This window comes from Anomaloglossus baeobatrachus, chromosome 12 (assembly GCF_048569485.1).
Source record: "Anomaloglossus baeobatrachus isolate aAnoBae1 chromosome 12, aAnoBae1.hap1, whole genome shotgun sequence".
Taxonomy (NCBI): domain Eukaryota; kingdom Metazoa; phylum Chordata; class Amphibia; order Anura; family Aromobatidae; genus Anomaloglossus; species Anomaloglossus baeobatrachus.
This window is the reverse complement of record NC_134364.1, coordinates 106,335,359-106,357,588: the sequence shown is the minus strand read 5'-3', so window position 1 is coordinate 106,357,588 and position 22,230 is coordinate 106,335,359. Positions and strand designations below refer to the sequence as shown.

General features: G+C 41.1%; 1 protein-coding gene across 1 annotated transcript; it reads left to right on the top strand.

Moving 5' to 3' along the window:
• Nucleotides 1–16,769: 16,769 nt before the first annotated feature.
• On the top strand, nt 16,770–17,717 carry LOC142257631 (olfactory receptor 12D1-like). Its single transcript, XM_075329768.1, has one exon. The coding sequence runs from the start codon at nt 16,770–16,772 to the stop codon at nt 17,715–17,717; it is 948 nt and encodes a 315-aa protein (XP_075185883.1).
• The last annotated feature ends 4,513 nt before the right edge of the window (nt 17,718–22,230 follow it).

The window sequence follows — 22,230 nt, the reverse complement described above, 5'->3', positions numbered from 1 at the left end:
TACTTGGGCCCATATTTTACGGTAACTATCATGATTAAGGGTGCTGTGATACCTGAAATGTGTAGATGCTAACATACACCAAGAAGTTTTAATCTTATGTCCCATGTGTTATACTTAGCCAAATAAAGAAGTCTTGATGTCTGTGTGTAGTGTTAACATGTTAGTAGCCATCAGGAATTCATACTAGTAGTCTTTTAGACACCCTTAAAGATATCAGACTTTACCAGTTTAGTTTATATTAGCTTGTTTTCTGTAATTTTCCCAGACACTTGGAGATATAGTTATAGTGCCAATGTTCAGTGAGAAAATAAATGTTTATGGTATCACATAGCTCTCTTATCAATGTTTAGTGAGAATGTGCATGTTTATAGTATGGTAAAACATCTGAAACCAGGAGCTTTTGGCATGTCTCATCCGATGACGTATTTGTCCTGTGTAGATTGACGTCTGAAGACTTGGCCACTCAAAAGAGGGATACTATATTAGACAAATTGAACCTGTTAGAGTTTGTGTAACAATTGGCTATGTGAGCATTTGTTTTCAAGTATGATAAAGATTGATGAAGATTACAGCAACGTGAAAAGCCTGTGTACATGTGGAGGGGACGCCGGTGACACCACAGTGTGGATCTCAGGAGTTTGTCTTTTCTCTTTTGCTTCTCATAGCTGATGCTCTCAGACAGATGATGGGTGTAACGCCTGGTGAAGTATTTCCTTTGTAGTGTGCAATGTAAGTACTTTACCTTTGTGATTTATGTTATACAAAAGTATACGCAATATCACACTATTTCCTATTTTCTGGAATCATTATAATAAAATTAATTGCCTTCTTTAAAGCCATATCCGATTCCTTTAAATACTTGGCAAAACACTGTGGTGCTTGATTCTCTCTACTTCTTCATCCCTTCTTCGAGCCGTGGTAGAGTCGATCTTCCGTCCTCCGGACAGCAGAAGATGTATCATGGTAAGCTGGAACTTTCCTTTGATTCTACAGCAGAAGACATATCATGGGGAGCTGGAACTTTCCTTCGTTTCTATAGCAGAGGATATATCACAGTGAGCTGTAAATTTCCTTAGTTTCTAATGACCATTTTTAGATCCTTTAGATCCTTGGCCATCGAAACATTTTATCGACAACAGGTTGAATGCATATGACAAGTCAATCTTAGTAGAATCATATAATATATCCCCTTAGCAAAAATTTCAGGTGCTATTGCGAGTCGCAGCCATAAGAAATTAAAATCATATAGGTCATGCTTAATGCTTAAAAAAATGTTATCCTCTTCAAGATCATAACTTAAGGGAAAATTATAAAGTGCAGACAAACACATTTATTTCTTGGGTTGAATTTTGTTACCATTGCAATATTGGTGGAATATCATGCTTAATATTCTATTTGCAACATTTTGAATCTATGTCTAATAAAGTTGGCTATAAACTGTGTCTTTGTGTTTTTATTTTTCATAGTTACATGCAGTTTTAAGAAAAAATAAGAAAACTCTATAACATTTTTCATATTTCTGTAAGAATTTGTAATAAAATGTGACCTACTTGTTTAAATCACAATTTTAGACTACCACGATTTAGGAAGATTAGACTGTGATACATGAACATATACTGTTTGAATCTTTTATAGGTTCCCTTTGGACAAGCATTCAGGCTACGTATCACATGATGAGTTTTTGGTGAGTTTTTTTTAACTTGCACTTTTAAAACATTTTTCATTCAGCATTTTTTTGTCTGTTTGCTGTGTAATACTTTAAATAAACTGGTTTGTTTTTTTAAACTTCCTGGTATATGGCTATGAGAAAACGTTATTGAAAATCATAGGTACAGATTATATTGCATTGAGAACGACGGTCAATTATGTGATATGCATACTCTGGGTCCAGTACTCTGCTTTGATCGATAAACTTATTTAGAGAGAGCATGCACTGTGTAGTGGGCGCAGATTCGCTCAATAAACTTGAATTGATCAAGGCTGCAACCACTAGTCGAATAGACAGCAATGAATCTGCAAAGTGCAAAGTGACTGCAGAGTATTGATTCTATACCAGAAAACCACTTTAACTAGGACTATAAAACTTGAAAGTGTGGGTGTCACAGGTGTTTTGCCTACTAACTAGAGATGAGTTATCCTGATTGGCAAAGATTGGAACATGTTAAGATCGTCCGATCTTTGGCAGTATTGGATCGGAATCGGACATCTGATCATTTGCCTCAAAAGTCGACGATCTTGCCCAGAATTGGTAAATTTTTGGATGGCAAAAGCCATCCTCTTCCTGCCCATCATAGCCATGTCAAGTATTGGCATGGTTGTGAGTGGCCACTGTGAGAAGCAAAAGGGTTAAAGCAGTACATACTGCGTCACTGCGGCTGCAGTGCTTCTTCCAGGCCAATAATTTTCTCTAATGCATATTCACTGCTTTTTCCGGCCACCAGCGTCTCTGATTGGCTGCTATTGGGCCATGGCCCCACCCTCTGAGACAGTGTTTGTGACGGGTTGGAATTACAAACGCTGTCTGTGTCCTTATACTGGTGAAAAATCTAATATATAAAGCTAAGTGTATGTATGTACAGTATAGACCAAAAGTTTGGACAAACCTTCTCATTCAAAGAGTTTTCTTTATTTTCATGACTCTGAAAATTGTAGATTCACATTGAAGGCATCAAAACTATGAATTAACACATGTGGAATGAAATACTTAAAAAAGTGTGAAACAACTGAAAATATGTCTTATATTCTAGGTTCTTCAAAGTAGCCACCTTTTGCTTTGATTACTGCTTTGCACACTCTTGGCATTCTCTTGATGAGCTTCAAGAGGTAGTCACCGGAAATGGTTTTTACTTCACAGGTCTGCCCTGTCAGGTTTAATAAGTGGGATTTCTTGCCTTATAAATGGGGTTGGGCCCATCAGTTGTGTTGTGCAGAAATCTGGTGATACACAGCTGATAGTCCTACTGAATAGACTGTTAGAATTTATATTATGGCAAGAAAAAAGCAGCAAAGTAAATAAAACGAGTGGCCATCATTACTTTAAGAAAAGAAGGTCAGTCAGTCCAAAAAATTGGAAAAACTTTGAAAGTGTCCCCAAGTGCAGTGGCAAAAACCATCAAACTACAAAAAAAACTGGCTCACATGAGGGCCGCCCCAGGAAAGGAAGACCAAGAGTCACCTCTACTGCGGAGGAAATGTTTATCCGAGTCACCAGCCTCAGAAATCGCAAGTTAACAGCAGCTCAGATTAGAGACCAGGTCAATGCCACACAGAGTTCTAACAGCAGACACATCTCTAGAACAACTGTTAAGAGGAGACTTTGTGCAGCAGGCCTTCATGGTAAAATAGCTACTAGGAAACCAATGCTAAGGACAGGCAACAAGTAGAAGAGACTTGTTTGGGCTAAAGAACACAAGGAATGGACATTAGACCAGTGGAAATCTGTGCTTTGGTCTGATGAGTCTAAATTTGAGATCTTTGGATACAACCACCGTATCTTTGTGCAACGCAGAAAAGGTGGACGGATGGACTCTACATGCCATGTTCCCACCGTGAAGCATGGAGTAGGAGGTGTGATGGTGAGGGGGTGCTTTGCTGGGGACATTGTTGGGGATTTATTCAAAATTGAAGGCATACTGAACCAGCATGGCTAACACAGCATCTTGCAGCGGTGTGCTATTCCATCCGGTTTGCGTTTAGTTGGACCATCATTTATTTTTCAACAGGACAATAACCCCAAACACACCTCTAGGCTGTGTAAGGACTATTTGACTAAGAAGGAGAGTGATGGGGTGCTACGCCAGATGACCTGGCCTCCACAGTCACCAGACCTGAACCCAATTGAGATGGTTTCGGGTGAGCTGGACCGCAGAGTGAAGCCAACAAGTGCTATGCATCTCTGGGAACTCCTTCAAGACTGTTGGAAGACCATTTCCGGGGACTACCTCTTGAAGCTCATCAAGAGAATGCCAAGAGTGTGCAAAGCAGTAATCAAAGCAAAAGGTGGATACTTTGAAGAACCTAGAATATAAGACATATTTTCAGTTGTTTCACAATTTTTTGTTAAGTATTTCATTCCACATGTGTTAATTCATAGGTTTGATGCCTTCAATGTGAATCTACAATTTTCAGAGTCCTGAAAATAAAGAAAACTCTTTGAATGAGAAGGTGTGTCCAAACCTTTGGTCTGTACTGTTTATGTACAATCACAACATTTTTGCTCAGACACCCCATTTGACTCAGGGAACATCATAGACTGTGTTTTGAGGGGAAATTATAACCCAGCACTTTACAGTTATTCGCCCATTAAAGTCAATGGAGCTGGGAGCCATAATGCAGCCAGAACTTCAGAAGAATGCGCAGCCACGTCCTTGAATGAAATATTGGCGTGTCACAATGCAGCCAGGGAAAGAGACAGACAGAGACAGACAGACAAAGAGACAGACAGACAGGGAAAGAGACAGACAGGGAAAGAGACAGACAGGGAAAGACAGACCGGGAAAAATACAGACAGAGACAGGCAGAGACAGACAGAAAGATAGACAAACAAAGAGAAAGACAAAAAAACAGGCAGACACAAATAGGCACAGACGAAGAGACCGACAGAGACAAAGAGACAGACAGGGAATGAGACAGACAAGGAATGAAACAGATAGGGAAATACAGGGAATGAAACAGACAGGGAAAGACAGGGAAAGAGGCAGAGAAAGAAACAGAGAGAGAGAGACTGGGAGAGAAACACAGAGACTGGGAGAGAAACAGAGAGACAGTTACTATCCTGGGAAATGCCGGATACTACAGCTGCTGAGGAGCTACCGAGACACCGCAAGCTGACAGCAGATGGCAGGCTGTGATTACCGCTAGCCATACATTGTAATCACCTTGGTCCCAGCAGCTTTTCCTGTCAGAGCTGCGTGCTCCGCCAGGAGGAGCTGCCAAGACACTTAATGCTGACAACAGATTTCAGGCTGTGATCACCTCTCTTCCAAGATGGCATTGTCAGTGTTGAAGTGCTAGCAGGGAGTGGGACACGGCCCTACACTTTAACACTAACAACTCTGTCTGGGGAATACAGGGCAGGCTATACCTCCATGCTGGCACTGTCACTGTTAAAGTACTGGAAAAGTGCAGGACACGGCCCCGCATTTTAAGAGTGATTTAGGTCACCAGAGGTCATGCCGTGGGAACCCGGGTATGACTTCCGATAAACTCTGTGATGTCACTGCTGCCAGCAGGGTCCTTCTTGTAAGAATTTCCCGGAGCCTGGAGAGATTGAACATATTTTTGGTCTCCCCAGGCTCGGATGTACCAGAGCCAGGACCGTTGTTGGACCTCATGTGTCTTATGACGGACTTGGGTGTTATTGGGGTTAATAAAGTGGTGAAAGAGGGTGGTTTTGTATTTTATTCCAAATTAAGGATTTTCGTCTGTGTATGTGTATTTCTTTTTACTTATAGGATTAATGATGCAGGGGTCTCAAAGAAGACCCCTTCGCATCACTAATTCTGAGCTTGTTGACAGCTGTGTGCTGTTATTAACCTCTCATTACCCTAATTGCCACTGCCCCAGGGCAATTGGGATGAGCTGGGTAAAGTCCCAGGACTGTCACATCTAATGCATGTGGCAATTCTGGGTGGCTGCTTGCTAATATTTTTAGGCTGGGGGGCTACCAATAACGTGGGTCTCCCCAGCCTGAGAAAACTAGACCCCAGCTGGGAGGCTTTATCTTGGCTGGGTATCAAAATTGTGGGGACCTCTCATGGTTTTTTTAAATTATTTATCTATTTTACTATACGATATAGACCCACCCACTGGTGGCTATGATTGGTTGCAGTCAGACAGCTGTCACTCAGCGTGTAAGCAGGTCTGACTGCAACCAATCACAGCCACCGGTGTGCAGGGGAAGCAGTGAATATGTATAAGCCTAATGAGTAGGGGCAGTGAATATGTAATGATTTTTATGAGCTGGTAGAGAACAAGAAGAAAGGCAGCAGGACCAATGTGACAGCCACGCCGTGCCGTGATCGGTGAGTATGAAACACTTGGAGAGAGATGCTGGAAATGTAATGTGCACAAAATGGCAGCGACCAGCCAATTACAGTAATGCCACAGTCAAGATGACTTTGTCATTACTGTGATTGGCTAAGAAGCCCAACATGTTTACTGGCTGCAAATCAGGCACCAAACATGCTGGGTGGGCCATCGGAATATAGTTACTTGTTATATAACAACTCGAATACCCTACTATTCTGCGAATAGTAATGAATACATTCGCTCATCACTAATTTAATTTAAAAAACGGTCCCTCCAGTTTTGATAACCAGTCATGATAAAGTCCGACATCTGGGGCTGGCATTCTCAGGCTGTGGAGACCCATGCTTATCGGGGGCCCCGCAAGCCTAAAATTAGCAGCCTGCAGCCACCAAAGACTGTTGCATTCATTAGATGCAACAAGCCCAGCACTTGACCCGGCTCTTCCCGATTGCCCTGGTGCAAAAAATTGAAACTCTTTAAGCGGAAATGCACAACAATGCCCCCCTTTCATCAAAGTATTTCCGCCAGAAAAATTTGCAAATTTGTTTATGCAATACAAGGTTACACAAATATTTTGGAACTTTTAGTGTATTCAAGTCAGATTAAGCCAATTTTAGCTTATGCCACAATTAATCCAGCTTTACCTTATGCTACAAATCTTACTCAAGTCTCTGGAGGCACCAGTGACTTCAGCTTTGTCCAATATTAAGACTTTCTTGGACAATGTTGGTCTTGACGAAGCAGGCCAATATGATAGGAAGAAAAGAACACCAGCATCAAATGCTCATTTCAAATTTTAAACATTGTGGTTTATGGCTGTGTGTGGAGTTAGGGCCTGAATGTATAGCAATCATTATGGGTACAATAAATTTGAAGGTATGTCAAAACATCTTAAAAGAAATTGTAGAAACAGCAATCCATAACCACAAGCATCTAGCAAGGAAGGGTTCAAATTTCCTTATTTACATTTTGCAAATCTTAATTAAGTTAAAGAAATGAAATCCAAGTACTAGGCACTCCCAAATAATGAAGGTTCAAATACTGAAATATTCACGAGGGATGATCAAAGCTCATCAAAATTTATTAAAACCACAATGTGTTTCGGTTGAAACCAGGCTTCCTCAGGTGTCTAACAAACCACTTAGACACCTGAAGAAGGCTCGTTTCAGCTAAAATAAATTGTGTTTTTTCTACATTTTTAATCATCTTTGTTCTTCCTTGGTAAATATTCGGACCTTTATTATTTGGGAATGCCTAATCACTGGACCTAACGCTTTGTATTTCTATATGCTGAAAAACTCCTCTCTCTTTCCCACAGGGATAATTCATATTATATATTAAATTAAAGTATTATATTACTCTATCTCCCTTCACTGTGCATCTTGACTTTGAGTTTAAAAAATTTAGACACTTAGCGCTAGAGATGAGCGATCCTGATCGGCAAAGATTGGAAAATGTTAAAAGTGTATGATCTTTAGCTGGATCGGGATCATACATCTGAACGATTACTGCAAAATTCTGCGATCTTGCCAAGGATTGTATGCAAAACCATCTGCTCCCTGCCCATCACAGCCATGTCATGTATTGGCATGGCTGTGACTGGTCACTGTAAAAAAAAAAAAGGGAAGCAAAAGGGTTAAAGTAGTACATATTTACTAAGTCTTCAAGTAGCTGCTGTGCTACCTTCGGATCTGATAATTATCACTAATGCACATACACTGCTTTCCCCTTCCACCGGCATCTGACTGGCTGCCGTTGGACCATGCCCTCACCCTCTGAGACTGTGTCAGTGATTGGTTGGAATCACAAACGCCATCTGCATCCTTATAATTCTGATAAATAAATAAAACAATTGGTATAGGGTCTCCCCTGTATTGTTATCAGCACAAATAAAGCCCATGGCTACAAGCTGCAGCTCCTAGCCATGCGCTTATCTTGACTGTGTATCAAAAAAAGAGGAACCTCATGCTGCTTTTTTAAAATTATTTAAATAAATCATTTTAGAAATCGACGTGCGGTCCCCCCAAATTTGATTCCCAGCCATGATAAAGCCTGACAGCTGGGGCTGTTATTCTAAAGCTGGTCAGACCCATGCTTATATGAGCCACTGAGCCTAAAAATAGCAGCCTGCAACTGCCCAGGATTGTTGTATCTGTGACGCCCCTGGACTATCAGGTCATCACAGGGTATTGCACAATCCACCCTCCCGTGCAATATCCACCTCCTTCCTGGTTACGGGTCCTCAACTACATGGTGTTGCCTACATCAGCTAATCAAATCCTAGGTACACTCTGCACCACACCCACCAAACACATCAGTGGATGGCCTGAGTGGAATAGGGTCGCCTACTTGGTGGGTTGGAAAGGGAAAGTCAGGAGTATCAGGAGAGAAGGGAGTGTTGTGTTGGAAGTGAAGGAGAAAGGAGGTTAGGAGCCGGGCTCCTAGGAAGCTATGTAGGTGGCAGACGGTGGTCTGGACCTAGAGGAGTGGATCCCCGGTCACAGGGGATCATGGCAAGGGGCACGGAACTGTTGAGGAGAACAGCTGGCGGCCTTCCACCATCACCGAGCTGGGACCAAGGCACGACAGGGCACGCGGACCCTAGGTCAGGGAGTAGCTTCAGGCAACCTGACAATTTACCCGACGAGAATGGAGCCTTCAAGATCCGCTCTCCACCCGCTCCAAAATCTGGGTACTAGCGCAACGACGGAGATATGACTTTCCACAAAAACGGTTCAGGAAATCCCAAGCGTGAACCCTGAGAGCAAGCTCCCACACTTAGCCATAGTGGAGAGCGGGACCTGGCTTGTCCCAAGCTAACGGGACCAACAGAGAAGTAAACTTAGTGCCAGGAGGCAGGTCACGGATCACCAGGCAGCACCATCGGGGATGGGACCCAAACTAGCTCCCCTCAGCAGCAGTGGTGTCCAGAACCTTGGTTTCCCCAGTTGTCGGTGTCAGCTTAATGGACTGAGTGAGTACGCAAGTGACCCCTTTACTCCCCACAGCACTCCCCAAACACCATCACTGAGTCCCAGGGCATCCCCCCTACCCGTGGAGGGTCCAAACACCTGGGTACTCCCAAACGGCAGCGGCGGTATCCCCTCTAGTTACCGCACACCATGGGTGGCGTCACGGACTATAACACTATTCCCTGTAAATACCCCCTTCATTTGAGTGGCTGCACGAGGCCCCGGTCTGGAGACCACTGGAGCAACCGTGGATACGGATCCGAGCAGCCCCGGCTGCTGCCACAGGGGCAGCACATATCCATTGGATGTGACGACCCCAGAATTTTACCTGGCTCATCCCGATTTCCCTGGTGCGATGGTAATCGGTGTAAAATTTTCAGCACCAAATCTACATCTCTTCACAAAAATCCCAATGGTTTTATGCCAGGAGATGTAGGTCTTACCTGAGGTGAGGTCCCTGACTTTACTTCGGTCATCTAAGGTCAGGTTATCTGGGGTCACAGCCATGAAAACCTCATGCTGTGACCAGAAATAACCTGAGTGATGTCACCGTTGATTGCGTAACTCAGTCATTCTCTGTCTGCACTCACAGCGGGCAGTGATGCTTTATGGCCACTCACTGTGACTCAGATGTAGCAGAGCTGAATTGCCGTGGGACCTTGTGTGCATTACATCAGATCTGCAGGGGTGTTTTGGGGTTAATACAGTGGGGAAAGAGGGTATTTTATTCCAAATAAAGGATTTTTCTGTGTTTATGGTTATTTCTTTTTACTTTTTGCATTAGTGATGCTAATTTTGGGCTTGATGACAGTTGCATGCTGTTATTAACCCCTCATTACCTCGATTGTCATTGCACCAGGGCAATCGGAAGGAGCTGGATAAAGCGCCAAGCTTATCTCATGTAATGGATGTGACAATTCCGGGTGGCTACAGGTTGCTATTTTTAGGCTGGGAGGGCAATATCCATGGCCCTCTCCAGCCTGAGAATACCAGCCCCCAGCTTTTTGGCTTTATTTTGGGTGGACAACATGCTGTTTTATAAAATTATTTAAATAATTTTACAAAATTGCCGCAAGCTGTTCTACTTATTTTGATACACAGTCAAAATAAGTGGAGCGCTAGGGGCTGAAGCTTGTAGCCGGTCCAGGTTATCTGTGAGTCCGCCCATCACTAATTGTCACATCTAATAAATGCGGCCATTCCAGGCAGCTGCAAGCTGATATTTTTAGGCTGGTGGCTCCCAATAAGCATGGGTTTCCCCAGCTTGAGAATACTAGCCACAGCTGTCGGGCTTTATCATGGCTGGGTATTAAAATTCGAGGGGACCGCATGCAGGATTTTTAATTATTTATTTATTTATTTTCAAAAAGTCACATACGGTTCCGCTTATTTTTATTATACACAGCCAAGATAAGCACATGGCTGGGGGCTGCAGGCTGCAGCCTGTAGCCATGGGCTTTATCTGTTTTAGTATCAATACAGAGAGACTGCATACAAATTATTTTATTTATTTATTTATCATTATTATAAGGACACAGGCAGCTTGTCTGATTCCAACCAATCAGTTACGCTGTCTCAGAGGGTGGAGACGTAGTCCAATGGCAGCCAAGCAGAGACGCTGGTGGAAGGGGAAAGCAGTGATAATGCATTAATGATAATTGTTGGACCCAGAAGTAGTGCTGCAGCCGCGGGGAGACTCGGTAAGAACAAACTGCTTTAGGCCTTTTTTATTTTCTTTCTTTTACATCCCCCCTACAACACTTTACAACACGTCACTTTTGCCTTCCATTGAATTTAATGGGTTTGGCTAGAATCAGCAATCGGATTGGCTAGGATTGTTCATCCAATCAAGAACTCAGGCAGGATCGGTGATCCTTAACCAATCCGATCCTTGTCAGGATCGCTCATCTCTACTTAGTGCATAAAAAAGACCAGTTTTCTATCAGCACAGCAGCCAGCATCAAGGTATATTTTTTTGCCGGGTCCCTACTTAAAGGCCTTTACCAGGCCTTGACACTTGCTGCTGGACTCACATAAATCTGGCCTTTTTTATGTGCTGTCTCAATTTTTAAATTTACTTCTTTAGCAGTTAGGCATGTACAAATTCTTATATTCAATGTTTGCATACCTTAGCATTTCAGAATGCACCTGTATATTTGTATATATTTCATGTTCAGTTTGCACCTGTTCACATTGTCTGTTATGACATGCCGTCAGTTTTCTCCTTTTTGATTATACGGTCATGCCTTCTGACTGAGCACTCCTTCCCACCAGCTTAAGGAAATTTCTAATTTTCTATTAGCAGGTTCCTGACAGCACTTAAAATAGGGCTTTTCAGTTTGGGTAGAGGCACTTTGGTAGGGACCCAGCAAAGGGATAAGTCTTGACATTGGCTGCTGGGCTCACATAAAAGTGACCTTTTTATTTGCAAAGTTTCTCAATTTTTAAATTTAGTTCCTTAGCATTAATGCATGCCCAAATTCCTATATTCAATGGCTGCATACCTTAGCAACTCAGAGTGCAGCTGTATATTTCTTAGAATATATTTCATGTTTAGTTTGCACTTGTTCACATATATATCAGGATGGGTCCAGATTGGGGGACATATATGCCAGAATGGGCACAGGATAGAAGACATATTAGATTGGGGAACATATATACTTGGAAGGGGCACAGGATGAAACCCAGGACAGTGGACATATATACCAGGATGGTGAGCATATATACCTGAAAGGGGCCCAATGTTTTTGAGCTATATATCTGGAAGGGGCAAGGGATAGGGGACATATATACCAGGATGGGGGACATAAATTCCAGGAAGGGGCCCAGAATGAGGGAAATTAGTAATGGGTAAGTAACCCATCAGACTCTACAGTGCCTACAAGTAGTATTCAACCCCCTGCAGATTTAGCAGGTTTACAGATTCGGAATTAACTTGGCATTGTGACATTTGGACTGTAGATCAGCCTGGAAGTGTGAAATGCACTGCAGCAAAAAAGAATGTTATTTTTTTTTTGGTTTTTTTTTAAATTGTGAAAAGTTTATTCAGAGGGTCATTTATTATTCAACCCCTCAAACCACCAGAATTCTGTTTGGTTCCCCTAAAGTATTAAGAAGTATTTCAGGCACAAAGAACAATGAGCTTCACATGTTTGGATTAATTATCTCTTTTTCCAGCCTTTTCTGACTAATTAAGACCCTCCCCAAACTTGTGAACAGCACTCATACATGGTCAACATGGGAAAGACAAAGGAGCATTCCAAGGCCATCAGAGACAAGATCGTGGAGGGTCACAAGGCTGGCAAGGGGTACAAAACCCTTTCCAAGGAGTTGGGCCTACCTGTCTCCACTGTTGGGAGCATCATCCGGAAGTGGAAGGCTTATGGAACTACTGTTAGCCTTCCACGGCCTGGACAGCCTTTGAAAGTTTCCTCCCGTGCCGAGGCCAAGCTTGTCCGAAGAGTCAAGGCTAACCCAAGGACAACAAGGAAGGAGGTCCGGGAAGATCTCATGGCAGTGGGGACATTGGTTTCAGTCAATACCATAAGTAACGTACTCCACCGCAATGGTCTCCGTTCCAGACGAGCCTGTAAGGTACCTTTACTTTCAAAGCGTCATGTCAAGGCTCGTCTACAGTTTGCTCATGATCACTTGGAGGACTCTGAGACAGACTGGTTCAAGGTTCTCTCGTCTGATGAGACCAAAATCGAGATCTTTGGTGCCAACCACACATGTGACGTTTGGAGACTGGATGGCACTGCATACGACCCCAAGAATACCATCCCTACAGTCAAGCATGGTGGTGGCAGCATCATGCTGTGGGGCTGTTTCTCAGCCAAGGGGCCTGGCCATCTGGTCCGCATCCATGGGAAGATGGACAGCACGGCCTACCTGGAGATTTTGGCCAAGAACCTCCGCTCCTCCATCAAGGATCTTAAGATGGGTCATCATTTCATCTTCCAACAAGACAACGACCCAAAGCACACAGCCAAGAAAACCAAGGCCTGGTTCAAGAGGGAAAAAATCAAGGTGTTGCAGTGGCCTAGTCAGTCTCCTGACCTTAACCCAATTGAAAACTTGTGGAAGGAGCTCAAGATTAAAGTCCACATGAGACACCCAAAGAACCTAGATAACTTGGAGAAGATCTGCATGGAGGAGTGGGCCAAGATAACTCCAGAGACCTGTGCCGGCCTGATCAGGTCTTATAAAAGACGATTATTAGCTGTTATTGCAAACAAGGGTTATTCCAGAAAATATTAAACCTAGGGGTTCAATAATAATTGACCCACACTTTTATGTTGAAAATTTATTAAAATTTAACTGAGCAACATAACTTGTTGGTTTGTAAGATTTATGCATCTGTTAATAAATCCTGCTCTTGTTTGAAGTTTGCAGGCTCTAACTTATTTGTATCTTATCAAACCTGCTAAATCTGCAGGGGGTTGAAAACTACTTGTAGGCACTGTAGTTACATTAATGAGTGCCAAAAAATATTCAATTCTGTGATCTTAAGATGTAGACATGATTGAACATAATAGAAGTGCAGCAAAAGCTCTGAAGTGTGGCTAAATTAGCCATAAAAATAGTGTAAAAACTGAGTCTTTTTTTTTTCCATTTTTTCTTATAAATCCATAGATTACACCCCTTTCCATAGTGCCAACCCAGCCTAAATATAGCTTATTTTTCACCTGTTCACATAGATATCATAGACTGTAGCTTACGAGCAGGGCCCTCACTCCTCCTGGTATCTTAATTTTGTTTTTTTTTGTATTGTCTCAAATTGTCTGCACATGTCCCCTCTGAATTGTAAAGCGCTGCGGAATATGTTGGCGCCATAGAAATTAAACTTTATTATTATTTTTTATTATTATTATTATTATTATTATATCAGGTTTGTCCCATAATCGGGGACATATATACCAGGGTGGGGCCAGGATAGGAAACATATATACCAGGATGGGCCTAGGTTGGAGGACATATATACAAGAAATATATATGTAGAATATATGTGGAAAGAGCATAGATTGGGGAACATATATACCTGGAAGGAGCACAGGATGGAATCAAGGATGGGGGACATATACACCAGCATGGAGGACATATATACCTGGAAGGGGCCCAGAGTGGGGGACCTATATATCTGGAAGGGGCCCAGGATGGGAGACATATATACCAGGAAGGGGCCCTGGATAGGGGACATATGTACAAGGATATAAATACAGGGAAGGGGCCCAGAATGAGGGACATTAGTACAGAGTAAGGGACATTACTACATAATGAGGGGAGAGCAGCACATATGTCTATGTAGGACTTAGAATGCTACAAGGTGCCATACATCTGACCAACATGCATAGGAGGGCCACAAATCCAAGTCTTGCACCGCAGCTCATCAGATTCTAGTTACACAACTGAGTGCCAACATATTCAATTATTTCTGTGATCTTAAGATTTGGATATAATTTAATATAATAGAAGTGCAGCAAAAGTTCTGAAGTGAGGCACAATATCCATAACAATAGTGTAAAAACTGATCATGTTTTTCTTTATTTCTTATAAATCCATAGATTTAAAGGAGTTGTCCGACATAAACTCCAAAAAAAAAAAAAAAAGTTAACCTGTGCTGTCTTGTCATATAAAATACCCCCTACATTATTTTTTTTGTTTTCTAACTTTTGTTTCTCCTGATTTTTCACTTTATTCTCTGCAGCTCCTTGTTTACATTCAGCACAACCTAAATAGACATGTTTGACTGCCAAACCCACAGTCACAGCTGGCACCGCCCGGCCTCAGTGTCCAGCCACACCCTCTGCTCGCCCTCTGCACACATTCCCTGTCAGTATTCTCTGCCCCAGCACCTGATAGATAAATGAGTACTATGTAATGAAAATTATATATAGCTCCTAATGTGAGTCTATAGGACATACACACACACACACACACACACACACACACACATACACACACACACACATACACACACACACACACACATACACACATACACACACACACACACACACACACAACACACACACACACACACACACACACACACACATACACCTAGAGTTATATAATATACATAATCCACCCTCATGCACTCCCTTCTCTCCCACTGCACTGTCTCCTCTGCCCCCCAGCACTCCCCTGTCTCTCACCCCCATGAAGTCTCGTCTCTGCCCCCCTGCTGTGTCACCCATGAACTCTCTTCTCTAGCCCTCCACTCTGTCAGCCGTGCACGCTCTTCTCTTCCCCCTCCCCCCCGCTCGCTCTCCATTCTCACCCATGCAGCATGTTGTCTCTTCTCTGTGCTGTGATGATTGCAGTATCCTATACAGAGCTCAGTGCTGTTGTTCGCTGGTGTCAGGTGACATCCCTGCTTCTGACTGTATTCAGAAGCGAGGAACAAGGGAGGCTGCATTCATCACAGAGACAGCGCACGGGGGAGGGGGGTCACAGTTGCCCGGGCACCATACAACATAATGAGCTGAGGACACTGTTGGACAAACAGCGCTACGGTGTCCTAGACAGAGAGGGCAACCCTGTGTTTGTCCAGCACATACAGGGCACAGATAGCAGGGCACAGATAGCAGCGCACAGGGAGGGGGGCGGGGCTCATTGCACTGTACCCGACCAGCAGGGCGGCAACATGCAGTGGCGGATTTGCATGTCAACATGGTCCATCCCATGTTGACATGAAATGACAGTAGCAAAATCACAGCAGGAGCAGTCACATGACCCCTCTGAGCCTGGGGAGAGGGGCTGACAGCAGGGCAGGTAAGTGCTCTCTATCTACTTACCTGCCCCAATGTAGCCCAATAGTGTAAATAATAAAAAAAAAGCAAAATAAGCCGGATAACCCCTTTAACCCTTCTTCATGTTGCCAACCCAGCCTAAATATAGCTTATGTCTTTTTGACCTAACATAAAAAATTGATTTACAAATTGTTAACATATTTTAGAATAAGTGATAAGAATCAATGGTGTTTATTTGCTTAAACCCAACAATACACCATTTTGTATTATTAACTGCTCAATGAACAATTCTTCCTATATTGACCTCAGTGTTCTTTCCCCTGGATGAATTTATATATTTTCTCTTTCCTTTAATTACCTGTATTTGTAATTAATGTCTATGCTATGTAATTTCTTTAGGGACCTTGTTAGATGTAGATTTATTCCACAAAGACTTATCCATCTATTATAAATATGACTTGAAATCTTCTAACACATTTTGAACACTAACATCTTGTGATGTGAGAAATACAAGTATTTAAAAAAGATATTTCTACTTTATTAACTAAATCTCCAATATTTTAATTCCTTTTTTAAACCAGATTTCCTCCCAGCTTTAAAATAAGAATTCATTGAATATGTGTAAATAATATCCTAAAGAACAATCCATAACTAGGTAGGAGAAACCTTGAATTTCTTTATAATTGTGTCCATGATTTTATTCTTTAGTGATATATCAACATACATACATACTGTAGATATCCCAACATATCAACGTAAAAAAAAATAGCTAAATTTGAGCATCATAAATTATATAAATTGATTTTTTTTCAATTCTTGATCTTAAAAGTAGTTGATAACGGTAAGTTCTAGAGAAAAGTTATAAATAATCCTCATTAAACTAATTGATATATGGTTAACAAGATAATTTTCTATACTTTAACATTTGTTATAATCAAATTCTTTCCTCTTCAAGTCAATGCTCATGTCCCGTAAAGTTGGAGCTTTAACATCAATGTTGAGATATGGAGAAATGGAAGTAGACAATATGACTTCCGTAGATGGTTTCATTCTTTTAGGGATCACTGATGTTCCACAACTTCAGATCTTCCTTTTTATAATTTTTCTCATGTTCTATGTGTTTAATTTATCAGGAAATCTCAGCATCTTTCTTCTAATTATTATCGAACAGTCTCTTTACAAACCGATGTATTTCTTCTTGGGTAATCTTTCGTTTTTGGATGTCTTCTATTCAACTACAATGGAGGCCAAAATGCTGTCCGGCTTACTTCTAAGTGACAAGAGGATATCGGTCTTCGGTTGTATAGCTCAACTCTATTTTTTCCAATTTCTGGGCAGCACTGAGGCCCTTCTTATTTCTTCAATGTCTTATGATAGATATGTTGCCATTTGTAACCCTTTGAGATATCATGTCCTTATGGGAAGAATGTTCTGCATCCAGTTGGCTTCCAGCTGTTGGCTCATTGGATTTCTCTATTCATTATTTCTAACCATAATTACTTTCAGGTTGCCGTATTGTAACAAAAAGCAAGTTACACATTTTTACTGTGACATAAAACCAGTTATAAAATTGGCTTGTGCAAATACTAAACAAAGTGAACTGCTAATGACAGGCATTTTTGTTGTTATAGCTGTAAGTACAGTTCCATTGATCACCGTGTCCTATATGTACATTGGAAGCCATCTTTTAAAACTTCGATCTAGGCAGGAGAGATGGAAAGCCTTCTCCACTTGTACTTCTCACATCACGGTTGTTGTACTATATTTTGGAACCGCCTTGGGTATGTACCTGGGTCCAAATACACAAAACTCATTAGAACAAGACAGACTGAGTGCCATACTGGTCACAGTTATTACGCCAGCCTTAAATCCTCTTATTTACACGTTGAGGAACAAAGAAGTAAAGAATTCTTTCCAAAAGCTACTGGCTCGAAAACAACACTGCGTAAAATGTTATTGACTCTAAAAAATATAAGACATTGATCAAAGTTTAAGCTTTGGCTAAACGTTGCAATAAATTGATGACTACAAAAAAATGTTATTTTTCTTATAATCAAAGTTTGATTTGGTTACCCTTTTGGTAAAAAAAAAAAATGTTTGAATAAAGTTTGGGAATCATTAACTATCTGAGCCATACTTTTATCCTTAGAGATAAAGGCTTATGTAATTGCATGGCTGGAGTAATAAGATCAAAATAGCAATAAAACCTTAACAGAGATATTAGAGATGACCCTGGTTCAGCAGCCCCATTGGTATTCAATGGCCAATTGGAATCTGTGCCTCCTACCTACCTTACCTAGTAAATCCTTACCTACTAAATCCCGGTAATTCTCCAATTAGACCTGACGTGATGTCAACTTTGCACCCTGTTCACACCACTGGTGTTCGAGACGTACATTTTTTAATTAGTATACATTTTCTATCTGAGGACCCTGCCCCACCCATAGCTATGTCTTATTTCACATATATAGCTTGGTCCTTTGCTTCCCATACAGAGCAAGTTTTTAACTGCAGGTGAGGTTACACATAGGTTAGGGTCCCCAAAAATAGAGATTACCTTGGCGTTTGGTTTTGGGGCTCCTTTGCATTGATCAATACAATGGCTAAACATCTCTCATCCCTATTATTCATAGCAGTTATGCATATTCCATTTTCATGTTTTTCCCTTTTTTTAGATAGTCCATTGTATTTTTCAGTCTGGTATTCCCATAGCAGTTCTGCTTTTCATTATTCCCCTATACATTGTGACTGGTGTGCAACTCTTTATCCTATTGTTTAGTTGTATATTTTTGAGTATTGAACCTTGTTCACACCATAGGTGTTCCAGATGTGCATTTTTTAATTAACTTTGCAACATGATGGCACGCAAATAACATCTAATCAAAAGAGAAGCGTGGGGGGCTGGCAGGTAGGATGGGACTTGCAGGGTTCTATTCTGGTGGTCATGACTGCTGCAATTCAATTAGTATATATCTAACCGACACATTTTTAGGCAGTTTTGAATTTAGGTACTTAGGGCACAAATTGACCAATTTTTATGTGCCCACCAGTCACAACAAGGCATACCCTTTTTTGATGAGACCTTAACTTTATCACATATACTTCTCCTGGGTAAAAGCTTACAAATTTAAAGAGCAGGTAGGATCCAATGCTAAGTAAAAACAGCTTTAGACTTTTTTCATATATCTCTGTGCAATCCTTAGCTGTTTTGATCTTATTTATATTACAATCACATCCGCTTATAATTGTTAAAATTTCTTTCAGAATTAGTTGTCTGTAACATACATTTGGAAATAATGACTTCAACCTTTAAAGGAACCTGTAACAGATTTGGGGCCTATAAGCTGGGGCAACCACTAGTGGGCTCTTATAAGCAGGAATCTAACATTCTGTATATAAGAGCCCAGGCTGCTGTGTAGAACATAAAAATCCCTTTATAATACTCACCTAACGGAAGATGCGGTGCAGACTGGTTGGATGGTTGTCTCAGTTTTCCGGTACCGATGCTTCCTCTTTCGGCCATCTTAGTCCTCCTTCTTCTGACGTCTGGGTGCATGACGCATTCTGTATTATCCACACTAGCCAGAATTGAGGTTCTGCGTAAATGGGTTTCTGAGAGCATTTTCTCCATCTTCAGGACAAAAAAACACATCTCATCTCACATGTGATTTTTGTCATGAAGAAGGAGAAATTGCTCTGAGAAATGCATTGATAATAAAAATCACGATTCTATCATCTACTATCTGGATTTTTCCACAGTCGCGAGGTGATAGTCCCATGTTTGCTTCTTTAAGGAATTTGTACACCTTAACTGTGAAGAATCAAGTATAACAGAGGTAAGTCGGCTATTAGATGCTGTTTGCCAAATAATGCTTTCGCTGATTGTTTGGCCGACAGCCCAATCAGCCAAATTTCCCATATATATGAGCTCTTGTTCGGCTCCTATGTTCTCTATGATTATATTTATGAGAAAAATGCAATCTGCAGTACAAAATCGGACATTTCTTACAGACAACTCCTCTTATAATTAGATGGCTGGCACACCCATACACATTAAACTGTTGTCCAAACCCCTAGATATCAGAGGGTGCCATCGACGTTAATCTAATATGTAAGGGAGCCTTTAGGGTCCCATTAAGGAAAGTTACATTTTGTAATGGCTTGTGGGCACACACCAATGGGTTAGTTTAACACATTTATTGTAGAAGTATATTTGGATATTTTTTAATATGTCATTTAGATATTTCAAATTGAGATTATTAAACTGCATTATGCCCATTAGTTTTTCCATGATGAGAAATACAAGGAATTGACAGGTCAAGCACTGAAACCTCAAATAACTTAATATTTGGTATATTAATATGCCATCTAGCTCTCCACTAGAGTAAAAAAAGTGATAAAGGATAAGTACCCTCAAAACATTTTTTGAAGAGGAGAATATGATGCGTTAGCAACTATTACAAAAAAAAAATCAATTAAAGTTAAAAAAAGACCTAACATAGGTGAAAAGTGTCCAATTTCTGCTCATTTGTTTATTGCTCCCTCTCCCGTGAGTAATCCTTTCTTTCATATTAAAACCATTATACAGTTCAAGAGATAAGGACCTTTTTATGCTTATATTTATATTCATTACTATGTGGATGTGACTCACAGGATCCTCTGGGGTGTGCCTTTACACTGCTCTGCCTTATCACCCTATTGACCATGACCCCTGGTTAACGACAAATGAAAACTAGAAAGGAATAAAAAGGGAAATGTCTCTGGAAACATATGATGAATTTGAAAAAAAACAAAAAAGTATTACTCCGAGGAGCAACGGGAATAAAATAAGAGCAAAAACTGGCCATTTTTTATCTGGAGTCAGGACTTCTTTAAATTTGTTTTCCATTACTTTAGAACTGATTTTCATTGGTCCCACATTTGACAATTAAAAAAGAAAAGTCTCTCTATCTCTCTCTCTCTATCTCTCTCTCTCTCTCTCACTCTCTCACTTTCTCTCCCTCGTCCCGGATTCCGCTCCCCATTGACATATATGGGGCCGGATATCGGATCTGGACTTCTTTGTCAGCCCGGCGATGATCCGCCGGACCCGGATTATCAGCAGTCCGCTCAACTCTAGCCATTATATGATCTGCCAAAAACTGAACTTAAATGGAAGAAACTAATATCTGATTTTCACATTTTTCTACTCACCTTGAGAAATTGAGTAATAGTTCATGATTCAGTTTAGGCTCTAAATCAAAAACATCAGAGGTCACAATTTCAACATAGTCCCTATTTTTCAATGTATCAATCAAATTAAGAACTGGTTCTAAAAAGGAATAATTTGTATTGTTCATTGTTCTTAGGCTACATTCAAACATCCATGTGAGAAAGGTATCATTTTGTCATCAGATGTCATCCTCATTGCTTCCTAGTTGCATCCATTTTAAGCAAGTAGATTGTCTGAACTTGTTCATCCATTGACTTTTTCCAATATATCTGCATGTTTTTCTCACTGTCTGACATGAAAGCAGCATAAATCATTCCCATTTCAGGTCAATTCGGAAACAAAATTGTTTATATTTGCCGAGTGCCAGAATAAAGAGAGAGAATGTTTTAAGGCATTTTTATTACTTTCTGCAAAATCATAGGTTTACATACATTTCATTAGTATTTCGTAGCATTGAACTTGAACTGTATGACTTGGGACAAACGTCTTGGATCTCCTTCCACAAGTTTCTCACAATAGTCAGTAGGAATGTGGGCCCATTACTTCTGACAGAACTGTAACTGAGCCATGTTTGTAAATTGCGTTTTCAGCTTTGCACATAAATTTTCAATAGGATTGAGATCAGGACTTTGTGATGGCCATTCCAAAACATTGACTGTGTTCTCCTTAAGCCACTTTGTGACCAATTTGGCAGTATGCGTCAAGCCATTGTCCATTTGGAAGACCCTAGCTTTAAGTTCCCGGCTGATGTCTTGAGATCTTGCTTCAGTATTGCCCCATAATCTTATTTCCTCATGATGCCATCAATTTTGTGCAGCAAAATAGCCCCACACCCTGAAGCTGCCACCCCTGTATTTCACAGTTGGGATGGTCTTCTTAGGCTTCAAAGCTTCTTCCTTTTTCCTTCAAATATAATGATGGTTATTATGGCCAAACAGTTACATTTTAGATTTGTCAGACCACAGGACATGTCTCTAAAAATTAAGGTCTTTGTTCCTGTGTGCATTTGCAAACGTTAATCTGGTTAGTTAATGTTTATTTTGGAATAATGGCTTCTTACTGGAAGAGTGTCCTTTCAGCCCAATCTTACCAGCTTCTGCCAGCAAGTTCAAAAGGTCTTTTGCTTTTGTTCTTGGGTTGATTTGCACATGTCTGACTAAAGCACGTTCATCTCTAGTACACAGAACCCGTCTCCTTCCTGAGCAGTATGATGGCTGGACATTCCCATCTTGTTTGTACTTGCGTAGAATTGTTTGTACAG

Bases quoted from the DNA above. Each gene is read 5' to 3' on its own strand.
- LOC142257631 (XM_075329768.1), top strand. From the start codon at position 16,770: ATGGAAGTAGACAATATGACTTCCGTAGATGGTTTCATTCTTTTAGGG.